General features: G+C 42.5%; 1 protein-coding gene across 2 annotated transcripts; it reads left to right on the top strand.

Moving 5' to 3' along the window:
- The first annotated feature begins 1,456 nt into the window (after positions 1-1,456).
- On the top strand, positions 1,457-17,069 carry arhgef19 (Rho guanine nucleotide exchange factor 19). Of its 2 annotated transcripts, none has more exons than XM_087781153.1 (16): positions 1,457-1,924; positions 11,185-11,770; positions 11,837-12,283; positions 12,768-12,894; positions 12,968-13,053; positions 13,121-13,362; positions 13,825-13,985; positions 14,052-14,204; positions 15,522-15,651; positions 15,730-15,804; positions 15,863-15,952; positions 16,018-16,181; positions 16,238-16,396; positions 16,467-16,546; positions 16,733-16,837; positions 16,897-17,069. In XM_087781153.1, the coding sequence occupies exons 2-16, from the start codon at positions 11,206-11,208 to the stop codon at positions 17,049-17,051; spliced, it is 2,739 nt and encodes a 912-aa protein (XP_087637279.1). In that variant the 5' UTR covers positions 1,457-1,924; positions 11,185-11,205; the 3' UTR covers positions 17,052-17,069. The 2 variants fall into 2 exon arrangements, with proteins under 2 accessions (XP_087637279.1, XP_087637280.1); XM_087781154.1 differs by lacking the exon at positions 1,457-1,924 and adding an exon at positions 2,126-2,254.
- Positions 17,070-17,451: the final 382 nt, after the last annotated feature.

Below are 17,451 nucleotides of genomic sequence, written 5' to 3'. Positions count from 1 at the left end.
ATCACAACAGAGTGGGCGTGGTCATGATCAACAAGATTTCATCTCCAAGTGTTTTCAGTGGGCGGGGCTTAAGATCATATTCCTATGTAAATACTTCAATGAAAAGAGTTTTGTACAAACAGACGCAAACTGATGATACAAAAGAGGTTCAACATCTATTTAAGACACTTAAATCAACACAAAAAACAGGTATTTTATGGTTAAAAAAAGAGCAACACACACACACACACAAATATAGCTAAAAAAAAAGGAACAAAATGATTACATTTTGATTCATGAGATAAATCAATATTATGAATTAATATAATGACTCCACGACTTCCAATTTTTTAAAGCCCACCCACACCCACACACACACACACACACACACACACACCTCACACACACCTCCCATTGCAGGACTTCCCATCATCCTCCAGATAGAAGCAGGTGATTTATGGGGCAGCAGCAGCAGACAGGTGCTTGTTAATAATCCCTCTCTTCCTCCCTGCACTCAAATCTCAGTGCCCTTTGGCAACTGCTGACTTTTTCTCTCTGTACCAACCAGGACCTTTTGGGTAAAACGTATGACTCTTCAGTTCCCTCCCTCTCTCTCTCTCTCTCTCCCTCCCTCTCCCTCTCTCTGTCCGCCACACTCCTGATTGTTGTGATTGCAGAACGTTCCTCAGCCGTGGCCTGCAGGAAGAGTGAGTTTGTACATGTCAGCGAGAAGAAACATGCTCTGTGGACACTGTCTGGCTCGATCGCTGCTTTCTAGACTCACTTAAGACAGACACGGTCATTTAGACGCCTACGCAGGACAAGTTAAAATATGTTAAAACCATAATAAATGCATCAAAAATACTGAACTTTTACACTTCTGTATTATTAAACTTTACAACAACAATGTGCTTCTATTTATGTTCTTCCATTGGTTCTCAAAGTAAGTTTGATTGTACTTTTTTTTTTTAATGTCTTTTATTTCTGTCTGCTTTAAACTACATTATTTTTAATGAATGTACTTTTTGATGTTTTTCTTGAAGGCACTTTATAAAAGAGTGATTACGAAAGACATCAACCCAAAATTATGTAGACGCACCATATTACAGGTACAGTTTAAATAAGAGTAAACACTACATTTATATGCATTTAAGTAGCTGCTTTAGAGAAAAAACATCTTCCTCTTGAGGTTTGAACTTCACAAACGACTCATAAAGCTCACAGACCTACAAAAATGCATCGGAGAGATTGTCTCTCCAGGTTAAGAACGGGATTGTTAAGAAGATTTGGAACCAGTGTGTTCTTCATTTATGCACGTTACTGTCCTAAAGTCTCTCTCAAAAGACAGTAAAGTTGTTCATTTCCTTACACATTCTTTATCACTTCAGTACTGATTCTAATATGTCTTGGTATAAATAGATCCAAAGATAAACAACTTTAAAATACTTCGATTTGACTACACTTTATATTTTCAGCTTTTTTTTTTAATGTTTTCTGCTGGTGCCAAAGGGAGACTAACTATTAGAGGACGGCGAGAGGGGGGAGGAGAGAAAATGGAGAGCTGGAACAGAAGCAGAGAGGGAGGGGAAAGGAGTGAGAGGGAAGAGTGAGGAGCTTAGAGTAGGGATCTGCATTGTAAGTAGTTCTGTGAGCAGCAAGTGCTGGAAGTTTTTTAACCGCCCCCCCCCCCCAAAAAAAAGAAAACGATGGAGAAAAAGCAGGACATTTAAAGGGAGCCTCGAAGAGCGGCGTTTTAATTTCAAGCCAGTATTGCATTGACACAGCAGGAGCGGAGGTCGAAAAAGGAGGAAGCGAAGGAAGGACTTAAGCTGGGAGGAACACAAGGCAGCAATGGATAGCGGAGCCTGACCCTGGGATGGCCTGGATTCACACACTGCTGCTGGCCGGCGTCCAGCTCCCACACTAGGCTGCTAATGCCAACAAGGTACGGAAGCTGAACAACTTTACCAATATCTGCTGCAACATCAGCTTGAAACGGGAGCCGTCGGCATGTCAGGTGTCCGAGCTCGTGGACGGAACAGAGGGAGATGTTGTTTCTATGGAATTCTGGATTTATCTTCCGGAATCAGTTGACAAAACAAAAGCTCTTGTGACCTGAAAACAAAGCTGATATTTACACAGTAAAGTGATTTCAAGTCGAATCCACGGCAGGTCGTTTATCATGTTATCTGAGTTTGCGTCTTGAATGTTTTGGGGGACCGAGGGAGCCTTGAATGCGATGGTTACAGTGTAGGGTTGCAGTGGAGCGGGGCAGGTAAGTGCATGTCTGGAGTATGCTGCATAAGAGGTTGTTAAAAAACTGTACACTGTTGAACCGTGGCAGCTCGCACCACCTGTACCTTCGTCACGACAACACAAGACCAAACGTTTGTCGTGCAATATTTTTTTTTTGTATTCATGCTCACCGCTGTCAGAGACTCGATGATCCGTCTGTCACTTTTCTCCCGTCACTCCAAAGTTCAAGTGAAGTCAGGTGATTAATTGGAGTCTGGAGGTTGTGTGGTTTTGTTTTATTGTGTTACCTCCTCAGGACCCTGGAGGAATAAGACACACGGTTTTAAAACACTTATTTAACCTCTTCTGTTGTGTAAAGAGTAACTTCCCTAGGAAGATGTTTTGAGTTCCTATAGTTCGGTCAATGTTTTTTAATATATATTTAGGATCTAAACTCACTCTAACTGGCTGACAATTCTTCAGGCTGCTTGTGTTGTTGTGTTAAGGATCACCAGTAAAACTTCCCCCAGTAGACACCAATGAAAGTGCTTGTGTGACTCAGCCACGGATGAACCGTCTGGAGCTTCGTATGTTGGCATTTTGACTCTTATTTTCACTTAGAAAACTACTTTTAATTCGAATAATTTTGTTGATTACTAAATCTGGTAGATTTGTCCCAGGTCAAATTACACTAGTAGTGTTAACAAAATCTATTTAAGCTTTAAAAAAAACAATGTTTATTAACTAACTTTATCAACAGAAATGAACTGGTTAATTAAAGAAATATTATTATTTGAATTATTTAAAAACAAACAACAAAAACAATCTTTTCTGAGGCCTCTTTAGGTAGAACAATCCCACTTGTTTTTGTAAAGCAGCTGAGAATTAAAAGTTCAAATTCAAAAATCTTCCTTGAATCTATGATGCTGCATTTACCTCCTAGTAAACAAAACTAACCTCTACATATAGAGTAATAATATTAACTACAATTATAATTTTTAATCGTAAACTGTGTACTTCTAAGAACATTTGTAACTTGTACTATCAATTTAAAAGTGTTTTTTCAGAGGTGATTCAACTTTCTAATAAAAAGATAATTGTAAGGCATAAAAAAATCAATCACGTCTTTGAAAAAAGTAATTGATGAAATAATGTTTTGCTTATAATCCGCACGTTGGCGTCATTCCTCTCTATAACTGTCATTCTCTGGCAGGATCCTGGCTCTTAAGCGTCTGGTCCTGTCTGGACTGCTCATCGTGGTTCATGTTGTTGACATGTGCTGCCGCACCCAAACATAATCTCTTACAGTTCTTATAGTTGAAAACGTTGCTTCACTTTGGATGCAGAGCTCAGTTTATAAAGGCATTCGAGCGGTAAAATCTGTTGAATGATCTTTTTACTCCTCAGGCGTCTGTTGATATGACACAGATTTATATCTCAGTTCACTGTTTAAAAAAACTTTGCCTCCCACTTCCTAACTCGTCTGGTCTGGAGAACACCTGCCAGTTCACCTGCGTGACAACGACGGCCCGAACACCTTTGTGTTTATAGCAAGGTTTGTCCGTCTGTCCTGCTGCACGTGCACGTGTGTGCAGGTCCAACTTTGCCTCAGATTGTGTGTGTGTGTGTGCACGTGCTGCTGGACTAGATCCAAGGCCGCCACACCTCGCGTCTCTACTTTCTTCGTCTCCTCCAGCTAAATGAGTTTCACACACACTCGCACACACACACCTGATCGTATGCACCGACTTGTTCTCCGTGCATGAAAATCATTAAGAGTCATGCGCGCGTGTGTGTGTGTGTGTGCACTCTGCCCCTTTAAACATTAGTCGTCCTGACAGTTTAAGCAGGAATTTAATCACTTTCTAGCCTTTTTTTTTCTTCTGCCTGTGGCCTGAACTGCAGCCGTAATGACCCTAACAGCCGCGCTCTTTACACTTGACTTTCTTCGGCTCACTTTAGAGACACGCCGCTCCGGGAATGTGAGTTTTTAGAAGGTTCCTGGGAGCCTCTGAAGTTGGACATTAACCTGCCTTCAAATTAACGGTGAAACCAACCACCTACTGTGGATTCACTTAATAATGACACGGTGACGTTTCAGGCTTTGAGACGCCAGAAGTTGAACTGTTTACACTCATCAATCAGGCAGGAATAAGGAACCTCTTACCTGGTGATGCATTCAAATGCTGTGCGTCTTTACATTGATGTGTAACACGAGATTTACAGTGTAATACAATTAAATAGGAATACATTTTTGCTCCACATTTATCATATTTTTAAATGCAAATGTGTGAAAATGCATGTCGTTAAAATCTACATGAAGAAATATAATTTATTTGTACAAGTTCATCACCTTATTTCCCTTAAATTTGAAATTAAAATATTTTAGTCACTGTTTTCAAGACAAAAATGGTAAGTTTCCTTGTTCATGTCTGACATTCTAGATGGAGATTGTTCTTCTTAATTGGATTTTAACTACATATTAATCCAGAAATATTAATTAAATTAATATATAACCCAGTGTCATGTCAAAAAGTGAACCCCAGTTATTATTTTTTAAATCTAATGGTCCACATTCTTCAGGGTTTAAGACACATTTAAGGTCCGATTACGGTTTAAAGTGTCTTGGTTTCTGCGAACGTTAGCTCACGTTTCAAAACAAGAACCGGGCCAATTGTTTGCTCGTCCGTTCCTGTCCGGATAATAAAAGTGAGAGGTGAGCGTTTGTCGATGGGCGACGACAGGTGACGGCTGGCGCTCAGCCGGAGATATTTCGGGGGCAACGAGTGAACACACGAGAAGAACGCAAAGGTCTGCAGCAAAATGTTTGTAAAAGTAGGTCAGAGCGCCAAATGGTTTGTTTTGATTGATGGCCGAGGAGGAGCTATTGGCCTTGTGTTGCTCATTGTTGGCTTTGAACAGCATCTTCCGGGTTCATCTCCAGTTGTGTTTGTATTTTCTTTAGCCCCGTGATGGTGTTTAATCGTGATATTATAAAGCATAATGTTCTGAAATGGGCAAAAAACTTGAATTGCTTATTGTTTGCATTGCTAAAAAAAAATGACTAGAAACAAATCTTTTGAGTTAAAAGAATATTTACTTTCCTTATGAAATGTAAACAAACCAGAGGAGACTATTGGATCTGAAATATTTGTCTAAAACAATGTGTCATTGTAAAACGTCAATATTAACCTGTTGATAATTAAAGGATTCCGAGAATTTAACTTCCGTGACTTTCAGTTTATTGCATTTCTGCAACACTTAGTGATTCAAAATTCAAACTTTACCTATTTCTACTCACTAATGTCAACTAAAGGATTATTTTCAGAGTAATCTTATTTTTTAAAGTGAAAGACAAAAATGTTTGTTCATTTTAATGTAGAGACTGGAGCTCAGTTTTCTTTGTCTTCATCTTCGTCCAAAAAGACAAACATAAAAACATCCAAATACCTCCATAATGCTCTTCTGTAACGTCCATCTCGTATTGAAGCCTCGACATGAGGAATAGTTTGGAATAAGAAACTTAAATAATTTTGTATATTTTAAGTTTGTTTTTAGCGGATGCTTCCAGTCTCTCAGCTCCTTGGCTGTGCACATGTTTAAGATACGCTGATATACTGGGATCTTCTGCTAAAAAAATATCTTAACAAATAGACTTGTTTAATTCTTTAATTCCTCATGTCGAGGCTTCAATACAAGATGGATGTTACAGACGAGCAGTTTGGAGGTATTTGGATGTTTTTAAGTGTCTTTTTGAAAGTTGCTACATTAAAATGAACAAACATTTTTGTCTATAACTCTAAAAAGGAGCAGATTACTCTGAAAATAATCCCAACCCTTAGTCGACATGAGGCCGAGTAGAAAACCAGTGAAGTTTGGTTGAACTTTCCCTTTAATGTCCGATAAATAGCTCTGGTTGTTTAGCTTGTAACGTGAGTCCATGAATGCAATGCATGCTGGGAAGTGGAAGGAGCTAGTTAGAGGTCCAAACATTGTCGTGTTTACGTGCGAGATGGTCGCCATATTTCCAGACCGCCGTAAAGGAAGGTGTTTGTTTGTGACAGGAATTCAGTGGGCGGGACAAGGCCAGGGAAAGACCCTCACTCTCACACACACACACACATTTGGGGGAAGTTGTCATCGTTTTCTCTGATTGTATGTCAAGTTGTCAGTTTGAATCTTCAGTGTGTGTGAAGATTTTTGGCTAAATTGCCCGAGGACCTGCAGAGGATTAAGAGGACCCGGACCATGTGTAAACACTGAGGTTTCCTCCCACCTACTCGCCTCCTCTGTAGCCTCTAGGGTCTCCACCTGTCTCGGTCTGGAACGAATGCCAAGGATTCCCTGACCTGAACTCAGTCAGCTATAGTCGCACTTTACACTAGTCTAATCTTACTTTCTTTAAGTGTGCACTTACATGACATCTGCATATGTTTACCTTGTGTCCAATTATTTGTGTGTCCTTATATGTGTAAGTGAATGTAGGGCAGTGCTATTTTCAAAAGTTTTGGACCCATAATGAATAATATTGACGCCTAAATTTAGTGTATAATGACTATAAAGTTTGACATACCTGCCATAGTTCTACTGCTAACCCAGTGAAAGTGCTGAAGGAAATGACAACATGCAGACTTTATACTAAGCGCAACATTGCTATTGTTGATATTTCTATTTTCTAACTTTAGTAGTTTGCTCATAAAAATAAAGTAATGAGGTAAAAAAGACGTTTTTTCCATGAAATTCCTCCGCGATGACGTCACGTCTTGTCTGGCCAGACACTGAAGATCTTCAGTCTTTCTCTCTGACAATTAGTGGTGAGATGTGACGGAGTTAAACTGCGGTCCGACACGCACACACGAGATGGTCGCAGCAAACTGACAAAACACTCCAGTGTGTCTGACCAAACACAGCGATGAGCGCTGGAGGTGCTCGGCCTCAATATTCTCGTGTTCGGGAATGAACTTTGTCCTTTTTTTGATCCTGATCAAATGTATCACATTCATCTGTAGTGTGTTCGCTCATTGTTTAATGGTCTCTTTCATGTTCATATTGTTGTCACGGTCAACATTGAGCTTTATCACTAGTGAGTGCTTGTTTTTATTTTATTTTTTTATTTATTTGACGTGGTTAAAGTATTATGTGCAAACTCTTCTTCATGAGATAGATAGTAAATACATGCAGCCCCCCCTATACTTTCTGTTCATGTACCACACAAAAAAACTTTATCTACCAGAAAATACTTAAGTATTTACGCACTTTGTTGATGTATGATAAAATAGTTAAGGTTTATATGCCAGAAAATACTTTGTGTTTGTCTACCACAAGAAAGTATTTTATTTATGTACCAGAAATTACACACTTTATGCTATAGAAAATACTTTGTGTCTATGTGCCACGAAATACTTTTTTTATGAACCAAAAAATACTTTATTTACCATTAAATACTTTTGTTGATGCATCAGAAAATAGTTAAGGTTTATATATCACAAAATACTTTGTGTCTATGTACCGGGAATTATTTTGTTTATGTACCAGACACTACTGTTTATGTACCAAAATTACTTTAAGTAGCAGAAATTACTTTGTCCCCGTACCAGAAATTATTTGGGTTATGTACCAAAAATACTTTATTTACCAGAAAATACTTTAAGTTTATGTACTGGAAATTACTTTTTATTTACCAAAAATACTTTATGTAACAGAAAGTACTTTGTCTATGCACCATTAAATACTTTCATATGGAAACACTAACCTCACCCCCACCCCCTTTACAAAACTTCTTTCTTCATCATGATCTTTTGTTGAAAACGTTTCCTCCATCAAAACAAACAATAAACCGAGCAGCTATTGTTGTCTTGCAGTGCTCAAACTAAGAGCCGCACAAATGATTGTCAGCAATATAACATTAAATCTATCTGCCTCTAGATAGTTTCAAGTCAAATAAGCCTAAATGACCATAAATAACACTGGAAGAAACAGCTTTGAGTTATTGCATCTAAACGTTTCTTCTCAGATCTTCTCATAGATTGTGCTTTGAGTGATTTTCCAACTTGAACTAAAATGTTTCACTTCACTTAGTCAAGCATCATCAGTCTTCCATCTCAGCACCTCTTGTTCTAAAGTGTAGTTGAACTTTAAATGACTCGCTGGTGTAGAAAAGTCTCTGAATCTACAAGAACCACAAACTCATCCAAGAGTAAACCGTTGTCTTATGACGACCTAAAGTCTGCTTTATTTGCTTCTTCTTGATGCAGCGCGCGCTGGTTTACGCTGGTTTACTCTGAGATGAAAAGATCATTGACGGTGAACATTAATACTGCCAACAATTAAAAACGCTCCTGCCGTAGCTGCTGGCATTAGAGCTTCCACAGTGTGCCATTCATTAGCTGCAGACAGCAGTCAGGGGAAATTACAGGGAGAAAGACGAGCAGCAAAGTCCATAACCCTCACAAATAACAGCCTTCTGGGACAAGGGAAATTACACGCTTGAGAATTGAAGTTTTGAATGGCATGAAATGTATATATCTGGAAGAGGAAGTTGAAGTATTATATAATAATTCTCTTCATTGATATTTTTGTCTATCTAATCTATGACAGGATTATTAATGTGCTCAGTATTGTGCATGAATGAGTTTTTAGACACTTTTGTTGTTGAATACGCAATAACAGTTTGACCTAAATCTTTGGTAAACGTTGGTATCCAAAGATGTTCTTTACCGACGGGCTATAAATACTGTAATATGCCTGAAAGTCTCTTTGCAAATTAGCAACAGAGAGCATTGAAGATGAACGACTGATGACATTTGACCTTAAGATTAAGGGAGAAAAAGAGCCTCAAAAACAGTTTGTTTGGACTAATTTGCACTCTTGGTTGTTTTGCCCTCAGGTTGGATGTTGTACCACCAGACAGTATTTGATGTATAGAGCATAATTTACTCCACACGTCTCAGATGGAGGATACGATACGAGACTCGAGTTAATCTCAGAAGGGATTACGGAATCCATGGGTAATCCCAGTATGGTGTTATTGTGCCGTGTGTGTTTATAAGACTCGAATGAGTGGATCAGTAAAGGTGGTTCCCACACGCTCTCAGGTGTCCTGTGTTGAGGATAAGGCTGCCATTGTCTCCAGCCACGAACAGGTGACCGTTTGTCTGGACAGGTACACGTGTGTGTGTGTGTGTGTGTGTGTGTGTGTGTGTGTGTGTGTGTGTGTGTGTGTGTGTGTGTGTGTGTGTGTGTGTGTGTGCGTGCGTTGGAGATACACACCTTCATTGCAGCTGTGGTTTTCCAATAGCCTCATACGTGTCGTGGATGAAACTGATTTAGCTGGTTCTCTTTGCTGCAGGTTTATCCTCCTGCAAAAACATGTATTACAAGATGGTTTTACAGGATGATGAGCATGTAACAAGCTTAACATAATGTTGACTAAATCCTCTTTATAATTGTATTTATTCATTAAACATTCACAGTTGCCTTGGATTATCATCCTCACAGAGGTCATAGTGTCACAACAGGCTGGTTATTTGGACGTTGTTTCAAGCTGGAATCTTCTTTTGATTGATGGCGTCTTACTGACTGACTTACAGTTGCCTAAGTAACTCTATCAAATGAGCTCATTTACAGTTTAATTTGACGGAAAAAACTGTCCTTTTTCTTTGTCCCAGCAAGACCAAAACATCCATATTTGAGGTATTTGTGTCTGTTTACTGTTCTCTACCCTTTGTTTTGGGAATGTTGTGTAAGCAGAAATTAACTCGGCTGACTTCCTCTGCAGACTGAGGTTCACATTTGCGGTTCTGTTATCAGGAGTGAAGCCTGGCACCAGAACAAAACCTGTCAGCATGGAATCGCTTGCAAAGTGATTGATAATTAATGAACTAAAGATTTAAAACACATGTGTTGCACTCTAATTTTGTATTAGGTTTTGAATTGAAAAATAGGGTCTTTACATTTGTGCTAAAAATGTAATTTATCAGCAGTTTTTTTTAAGACAATCCTCAACTCGTGACACATCTAAGTAAGATAATTTTTTAGCCACATTTGGGGGGAAATACCTTCACCATCTTGTAGTGATGTTGCAAAAATGTAATTAGGTTGCAATGGCAGAAATGTCAGCAAAAGTCTTCTAAAGCAGCTGCCAAACAAAACATTGAGAAATAAACCAGTCTAATATGCACACGTTTGTCTCAGGATTCACTTATTTTTTCATTTGGAAAAATACTTTCTGTGCAACAGGTCAAATCCCAGATAGCAGCCGAATAAACATGGCTGCCATAATTATGTTCTATTGGTGTGGCTAATGAACTGCTGCCTTTATTTACCCCTCAAATGAAAGCAAACTTCATATCTTACTCTAAACGCAGTAAACGTTATATGTCAACAACCATAAATATTAGTCTCTTCTGGACACAGGCCGCGGTCTGCATGTTGCACTCGTGTTGTTTGCACCATCTGCCAGCGGATCCCACTTTATTACCTCGACTCTAAACCAAAGGGTAAATACTCGCTCGGCTCATGTCCAGGGTCTGGACCGAGCTCTCGAGTGAGAGTAGCGCCTCGGTCCCAGCGAGTGTCGTGCGTCTGAGATGCTAAGTACAGGGGCTAGCTTCGGCGCGGCGAGGCCTTTAATTATCGCAGGAAGAAACGGCACGAGGAAGTGCGTTGCGACCAGACGTGCGTGTGCACGTGCGCGGCTGGTAAGACTGGGACGCTTCCTGCACGTGGCTGTAGTTTGGCAGGTCAACTTGCTAATTGCAGCGTGTGAGAGTAAGTTTTAGGACGTTTGGGAAAATCCCCGGTCATCGCACAACATCCTAAATTTATGTGGAATTAAAACATTTTTACAACAAAAAAATGTCAAATATTTTACTTTAAACCTCCTCTGTGTTGAGCAGCTCCTCAGTGTCAAGAGATAATGAAAGTATTTTTCATCTAAGGTGTCTGAAAGAAAATCTGTTTTGTCTGCAGCGTTCATGATCGGGTTCAGTCATGCTCCCTGGATATGGATTCTCACACTTCCCTGAATTCCAGACCCACTCGCACGCTTTCTGCTGCAGAGGAGGCAGTTCCGGCATGTGGATCCCCGACCCGACTCTGAGCGAGGTCCAGGAGGACTGCCCGCTCCTCCAGCACCACAAGCACATCGCCGTCTGTCAGGAGGAGACGCTGGCTTTCATCGAGCTGCAGCCGCCGGCGACTCCCAGAGTCAACGGCCTCAGATCCCCGAGGCACGACTCTCAGGGTTCCCCGGCTCCGGTGAACTCTTCGCGGCGTCCCCGCTGTGACTCGGAGAATGGCCGTCGCCTTGTGAACTTGAAAACATCTTTCGGTGGTGTATGCCAGAATGGCATCAGGACTTCCTTGCTGGAGCCGACTGACGCGGTCACTTCCTTCCCCTGTCCTCACCACACGTCTCCGAGCATCGCTCTGTCGTCCCCCCTCTCCTCGCCCTTCACGGACTCTTGGGACTCTCTGCTCTCGCCGCCCGCAGGCCAAGACCTCCACCAGCCTCAGAGGCGGACATGCCAGGGTTCGTTGAAGGAGAAATCCATCCGTGAGTGAATTTCAACTTGTTTAACGATCATGTATTTCTTTGCTGAACGTTCTGTCGGTTTTCCAGGGAGGAAGATGCAGGTTTATTCCCCAGACAGCCTCAGTGATGAATCTCTCAGCAGCCCAATCCTGGATCCAGACTACATTTTCTCAGGACCTTTTGCATCTTTCTTGGAGGAGGATCTTGGCGGTTTATCCTCGTCCGCGACTGTAACACCTGTTGAGGCTCCTCATGACGACCCACTGAGTACAGAACCGCTGCAGATCATCGAGGACTCTGGCGTGGACAGCAGTTCTACAGACAGTTCCACGGCCTCCGGAGGAGGAAGCTTCTTGCCGTGCAGTCGCCCTGGGGACCAGGAGCGAAGGAGGTTCTCCGCCTCCGAGCTGATCTCCAGACTTCAGCTGTCACAGAGGAAGAACTCGTTCACCTTGAAACTTGGAAAGTCGCTGTCGGCTCGCGTGTCCTCCAGAGACCGGCAGAGTTCCCACAGCCTCGGATCCAGCAGTGACTGTGAGTAGATACTCATTTATCAAAGTTTTGAAGATCTCTGTAAGTCTAAGAATTGCATCACTTCAGCATTATACATTTCATTTCAATTTGGGTTGATTGCTACCAGTTGAAACAACATTTTATATAGTTTGTTGAACAGAGGGAACCAAAAAAAAGACACTTACCCGAATTTAAATGATTGGATGGAGAATGTCTATCGAATTCTGCCGCCGTTCGTCCCGTCTTCAGTCCCACTGCAACCAATTGTCTTTACAAAAAGAAATATTACTTGCAAAGCAGCTCTGGAGGATGTTTAAGGGTAGAGCTTGAAAAAAAAGGTGCTCGGAATTTTAAATGTAGCTCGCTTAAACCATTTTCCAAGATCACCTACACCACCTTTAACTCCGTCATCTCAAAGAATACAAATGTGTCTTTAGCTTCTCCGTTCATCCTCAACTTCCACTGTTTTTCACTTGAGCTGATCTCTATCATTCTCGCACTCAAGACAAGTCTAACTCAAGGCAGCGATGCTCCGTTGGCTCCAGTGACAGCGCCCCCCACAGCCCGGTGGGACCTTCCCCTCCTCTACCCGGATCTGACAACGGAATTCATCGCTGGAGTGCCAAGCTTGGGTGAGCGACAATGAACATGCTTCTCACCACATAAAATGGCGCTCTTATTTGACGCTGGTGCTCTTCTGGACAGAATGAGAAAACGGTCGGTAGAAGAAGACGTGAGCGCTCATCAGACCGTGGCCTGTTCAAATCGACTGTCGAGATTTCTGCCCAGTTGTAAGTTCCATTTATTCTCGTGGCTTACTTTGAAGAGTCAAAGTTAAGCGTGTCTTGTTTTCTGCAGCGATTCTCTATCAGGAGTACAGTGACGTCGCCATCAACCGGGAGATCCAGCGCCAACAGGGGAAGGAGCCTGGAACCGAGGAGGAGGGGTTCGAAGGGACCGCCTCGCCGTCCAGTCTGTCGCCGTCCAGCTCCTTCCGCTCGTCCAGGGGATCGGCTTTTGCTCTGTGGCAGGACATTCCCGACGTCCGCACCAGTGGACAGCTGGACAACTTCAGCAACGAGGAGAGGAAGTTACAGGAGGTGAGATGAGTCCAGAACACAAAGTCTTGGGGTGAAGTATCGCCTCACCGAAGAATCCTGATATAGAAGAGAAGGTTATTGTTTTCTACTAAATCCAAGAGGCTCTCATGCTGCATACCTGTTAAATGGAGCTTGTGATGACGACCTGCAGGTGTGAGCATGCATGGTTGAACAAATGGTTTTCTTAGATTGTCCAAACGTAAATCGACACACTTGTAAAGTTATGGATTAGCGAATGGACGGAACATCTTGTATGTTAAAAGGGGACATAAGTACACACTGTAGAATGCACATATACACACAAGCGCACACACTTGCAGCTTATCACCCATAGCCATCAAAAGATGTACACAAACACACACACAACATATAATAAATAAGCCTACACACTCTTAAGGTTCTCCAAAAGACCACATTTCCATTTGTTGTGAGCTCCAGTTGACCTCCTGTGACCTCCTCCAGGCAAAGTTTGAGCTGGTGACGTCGGAGGCGTCGTACATCCGCAGCCTCACGATCGCGGTGGATCACTTCATGCTGTCCCAGGATCTCTCCGAGTGTCTGGGAGCGCAGGATAAACAGTGGCTCTTCTCCAAGCTGCCTGAGGTCAAAGATGTCAGCGAGAGGTAGCGCGGCCTTAATTGAACCGATCCGTCAGTCCTCCCGTCTCCATTAACGTCTCATCCGTGCAGGTTCCTTCAGGACCTGGAGCATCGCCTGGAGGAGGACATTCTGCGCTTTGACGTGTGCGACATCGTCCTGGAGCACTGCCCGGCTCTGCGGCGCGTCTACCTTCCTTATGTAACCAACCAGGCCTACCAGGAGCAGACGTACCAGCGCCTGCTGTGAGTTGCTTTTATTTCACGGGCTGCCTTGTTGTCTCCGTGCAAAGTAACTTAATCCCCAAACTATCTTTGATTCCATTTTGAGTGACGGGGTGTAAGCACAGGCTCGGTGCAGTCGGTGCTCGTGTCAATACCTGCGTTGCTATGGATACACCGGCTATATATGACAATTACAGCAGAAAATGTTCTGCTGAGTTAATCCCGTATCAAGAAGGTCATTCAACGATAGTCAGAAGGAGACAGAAGGAGACAAACCTAAGAGTTTCTTCAGTTGGTACCATTTTGTTCACTCTCTGGAAAATAAAATAAATTCCCCTGGAAACAAATAGAAGGAGATGCACGATTATAATGGTACTTGTGTTTTTACCAAAATAATAATCAAGCCGGGACATCGACTGCAACACAACTCACGTTCCAATCAGCACATTTACAAGTTACGCGTGCAAATAAAACACTTCAAACACAAAGATGACAAACTCAGTGATTTAAATAAATAAAAAAATATACACCAAAATAGAAATAAATAATCTTGATGAAAGACGCTTAAAGTTGACACACACCTTAAGACACCAGAGCTGTGTCTCAAATCGCATACTTGTGTACTTAAATGTAGTATTTTTAGTGCATAAGTGCGTCTCAATTCTTAGTATGCGTCATGTAGTGCGCCATGCACACTAAATTGTCACTAAACGCCCACAAAACTGAGTATGGATCGATGGACACTTTGTACCCTAAACGGCCGCCATCTTAGTGACGTTGACGTTGTAAAAGGAAGTTACGCAATATATATATATATATATTTATTCATATACTTACAGGTGCATTTTCAGCCAGCAGTAGGAGGATGACACGTCTTCGGTGCTGATACCGGCGTAAATATCTCGCGAATATTTAGTTTCTCATATTTCTTGATCCAAACTTGCAAACGTGCTGCCGGCAGGTGTTGCTGATAGTGTTCCTACAGCTGGTTACAACCAACGTTAAATAGTAGCAGAAGAAGAAAGTTCAACAAAATTCATACACACTAACAAACAGCGGCTCTGAGGTGCAGACCTTATTTTAAAAATGTTAAACTGGTTATATTTACAGTTTAGAAATATCTACAGGATCAGTGTGTGTGTGGCTGATGAAGTCTCAATCGTGTTACTGTAGTAAATAATCAACGGACGTCCAGTAAACCAAAAGTTCAAAAGACGTTCAACAGTTGCTCTGCGGCTGTTCAGGTGTGAATCACACACCAGCGTGACTGGACTTGCTCTGCTGGTGAGAATATTTCTGCTCAAGCTTTTTTTCTTTTTTTTTTAAAAATGTTTTTAGGCAAGAAAACACACGATTCCCCGCCGTCCTCGCTCGTCTGGAGGAGCACCTCGTCTGCCAACGACTCCCCCTCACGTCGTTTCTCATCCTGCCTTTCCAGAGGATCACCAGGCTCAAGATGCTGGTGGAGGTACTTGAGACACAACATGTGTTGAGTGGTTTCGGAGGAACACATTTATTGAAGTGTCTTCATGTTGATTTTTCCCAGAATATCTTGAAGAGAACACGACCGGGGTCTCGGGACGAAGACACGGCAACAAAAGCTTTTAACGAGCTCAAGAAGGTAAAATCTTTTATTATTCTGCTTGTTGAACATGAAGCTCACAGTTCCCTTCTGGTAGATCATCAAAGAATGTAACTCCAGCGTTCAGTCCATGAAGAGGATGGAAGAGCTGATCCACCTCAACAAGAAGATCCACTTTGAGGGAAAGGTGACACGGCACGTTCGCCTCCACCAGTGAGCCGAGCACCTCCTCACCAAGTCTGCTCTCTTCAGATCTTCCCTCTGATCTCTCAGTCGCGCTGGCTGGTGAAACACGGGGAGCTGCTGGAGGTGGACACTCAGATGATGAGCATCTCTGGCTCCAAACTCAAGCTGCCCACCAAACCGGTTTATCTGCACCTCTTCAACGACTGCCTGCTGCTGTCCAGGAGGAAGGAGTGAGTGTGATGTCAGATGTTGGTCTAAGAAAGAGCTAACATGCTTGTCTGTGCAGCACGTGGAAGTTCATGGTCTTCGTTCACGCCAAAATCGGAGAGCTGAAGGTGAAGGATCTGAGTCAGAAGCTGCAGGGGATCTCTGGTTTCATCTTCCACCTGCAGCTGTGTGAGGGGCAGCAGCAGAAGCACCAGATCCTGCTCAAGTCTCACACGGAGTCAGTGGCCACATTCCTCTCTCAGGCTCACAGACCCCGGAGCTCACTCAGCAACTTCTGCCTGTTTCAGGAGCGGGAAGCAACGATGGATCACGGCCATGTTTCCCTCGGATCCTCGGGAGGACATCGAGCAGGCCAGTGAGAACGACGGTGAGTTTTCTTCCACGTCCCTCAGACATTAACAGTTTACCTGCTTATAATTTTGAGTCTATTTACCCTATTTTTAACTTTTAAATGTTCTTTTTTTTCTACCTGCTGGTAATAATAAAATATTAACAGCTGAAAATGTTCAACCCTCCACAACAAATGCTTGAGTGAGGAACGTTGCGCCCTCAGATATGTTGCAGGTCCAGTGCATCAAAAGCTATCAGGCTCAGGAGCACGACGAGATGACGCTGGAGAAGGCGGACATCCTTCACGCCAAGACCATCACCAGTGACGGTGAGAAGAACCATGACATGTTACGGACCGTCTGCTGACGATGCGTTGCATCTGTCCAGGTTGGGTCGAGGGCATCAGACTGTCTGACGGCGAGCGGGGCTGGTTCCCCAAATCTTACGTGGAGGAGATCACCAGTCGCAGCGCTCGACTGCGAAACCTCAGAGAGAACATCCGCATCAAGTGTGTCACGCAGAAACTGGAGGGTGAGGACTGAGCAGTTTGAATCTTGACATGAACGAGTCCCCAACAAGTGCACTGCTGCCCCCCCCCCCCCAACAATAAACGTCCACAAGTCCAACGAACAGGTTTTTAATTACAAAACATTATTTATGAATAATCGTTTCTAACAGTCCTTCAGCTCTGTGCGACATACTCACGATGCTTCTACTACACTGGAGTTGTTTGTATTTAATTTTGCTGACGCAGCATGTATTTATACTCCTAGCTGGACTCTCTCTAAGGAGATGTAAATGTTCTCTTGTAGATTCTGTGACGACATGTAATTTATATGAATGGAAAAAACCTTTGTTAAACACAGCATCAGATCATGTGATTGAAATAAAAGTTTGACATGTTTTTTTGATATGTGCAGAAATGTCTGACGGGGGGATGTT

Source organism: Callionymus lyra, chromosome 19 (assembly GCF_982586985.1).
Source record: "Callionymus lyra chromosome 19, fCalLyr1.hap1.1, whole genome shotgun sequence".
NCBI classification, from domain to species: Eukaryota; Metazoa; Chordata; class Actinopteri; order Syngnathiformes; family Callionymidae; genus Callionymus; species Callionymus lyra.
The sequence above is the reverse complement of the archived record's forward strand: the minus strand, read 5'-3'. Positions and strand labels throughout refer to the sequence as shown.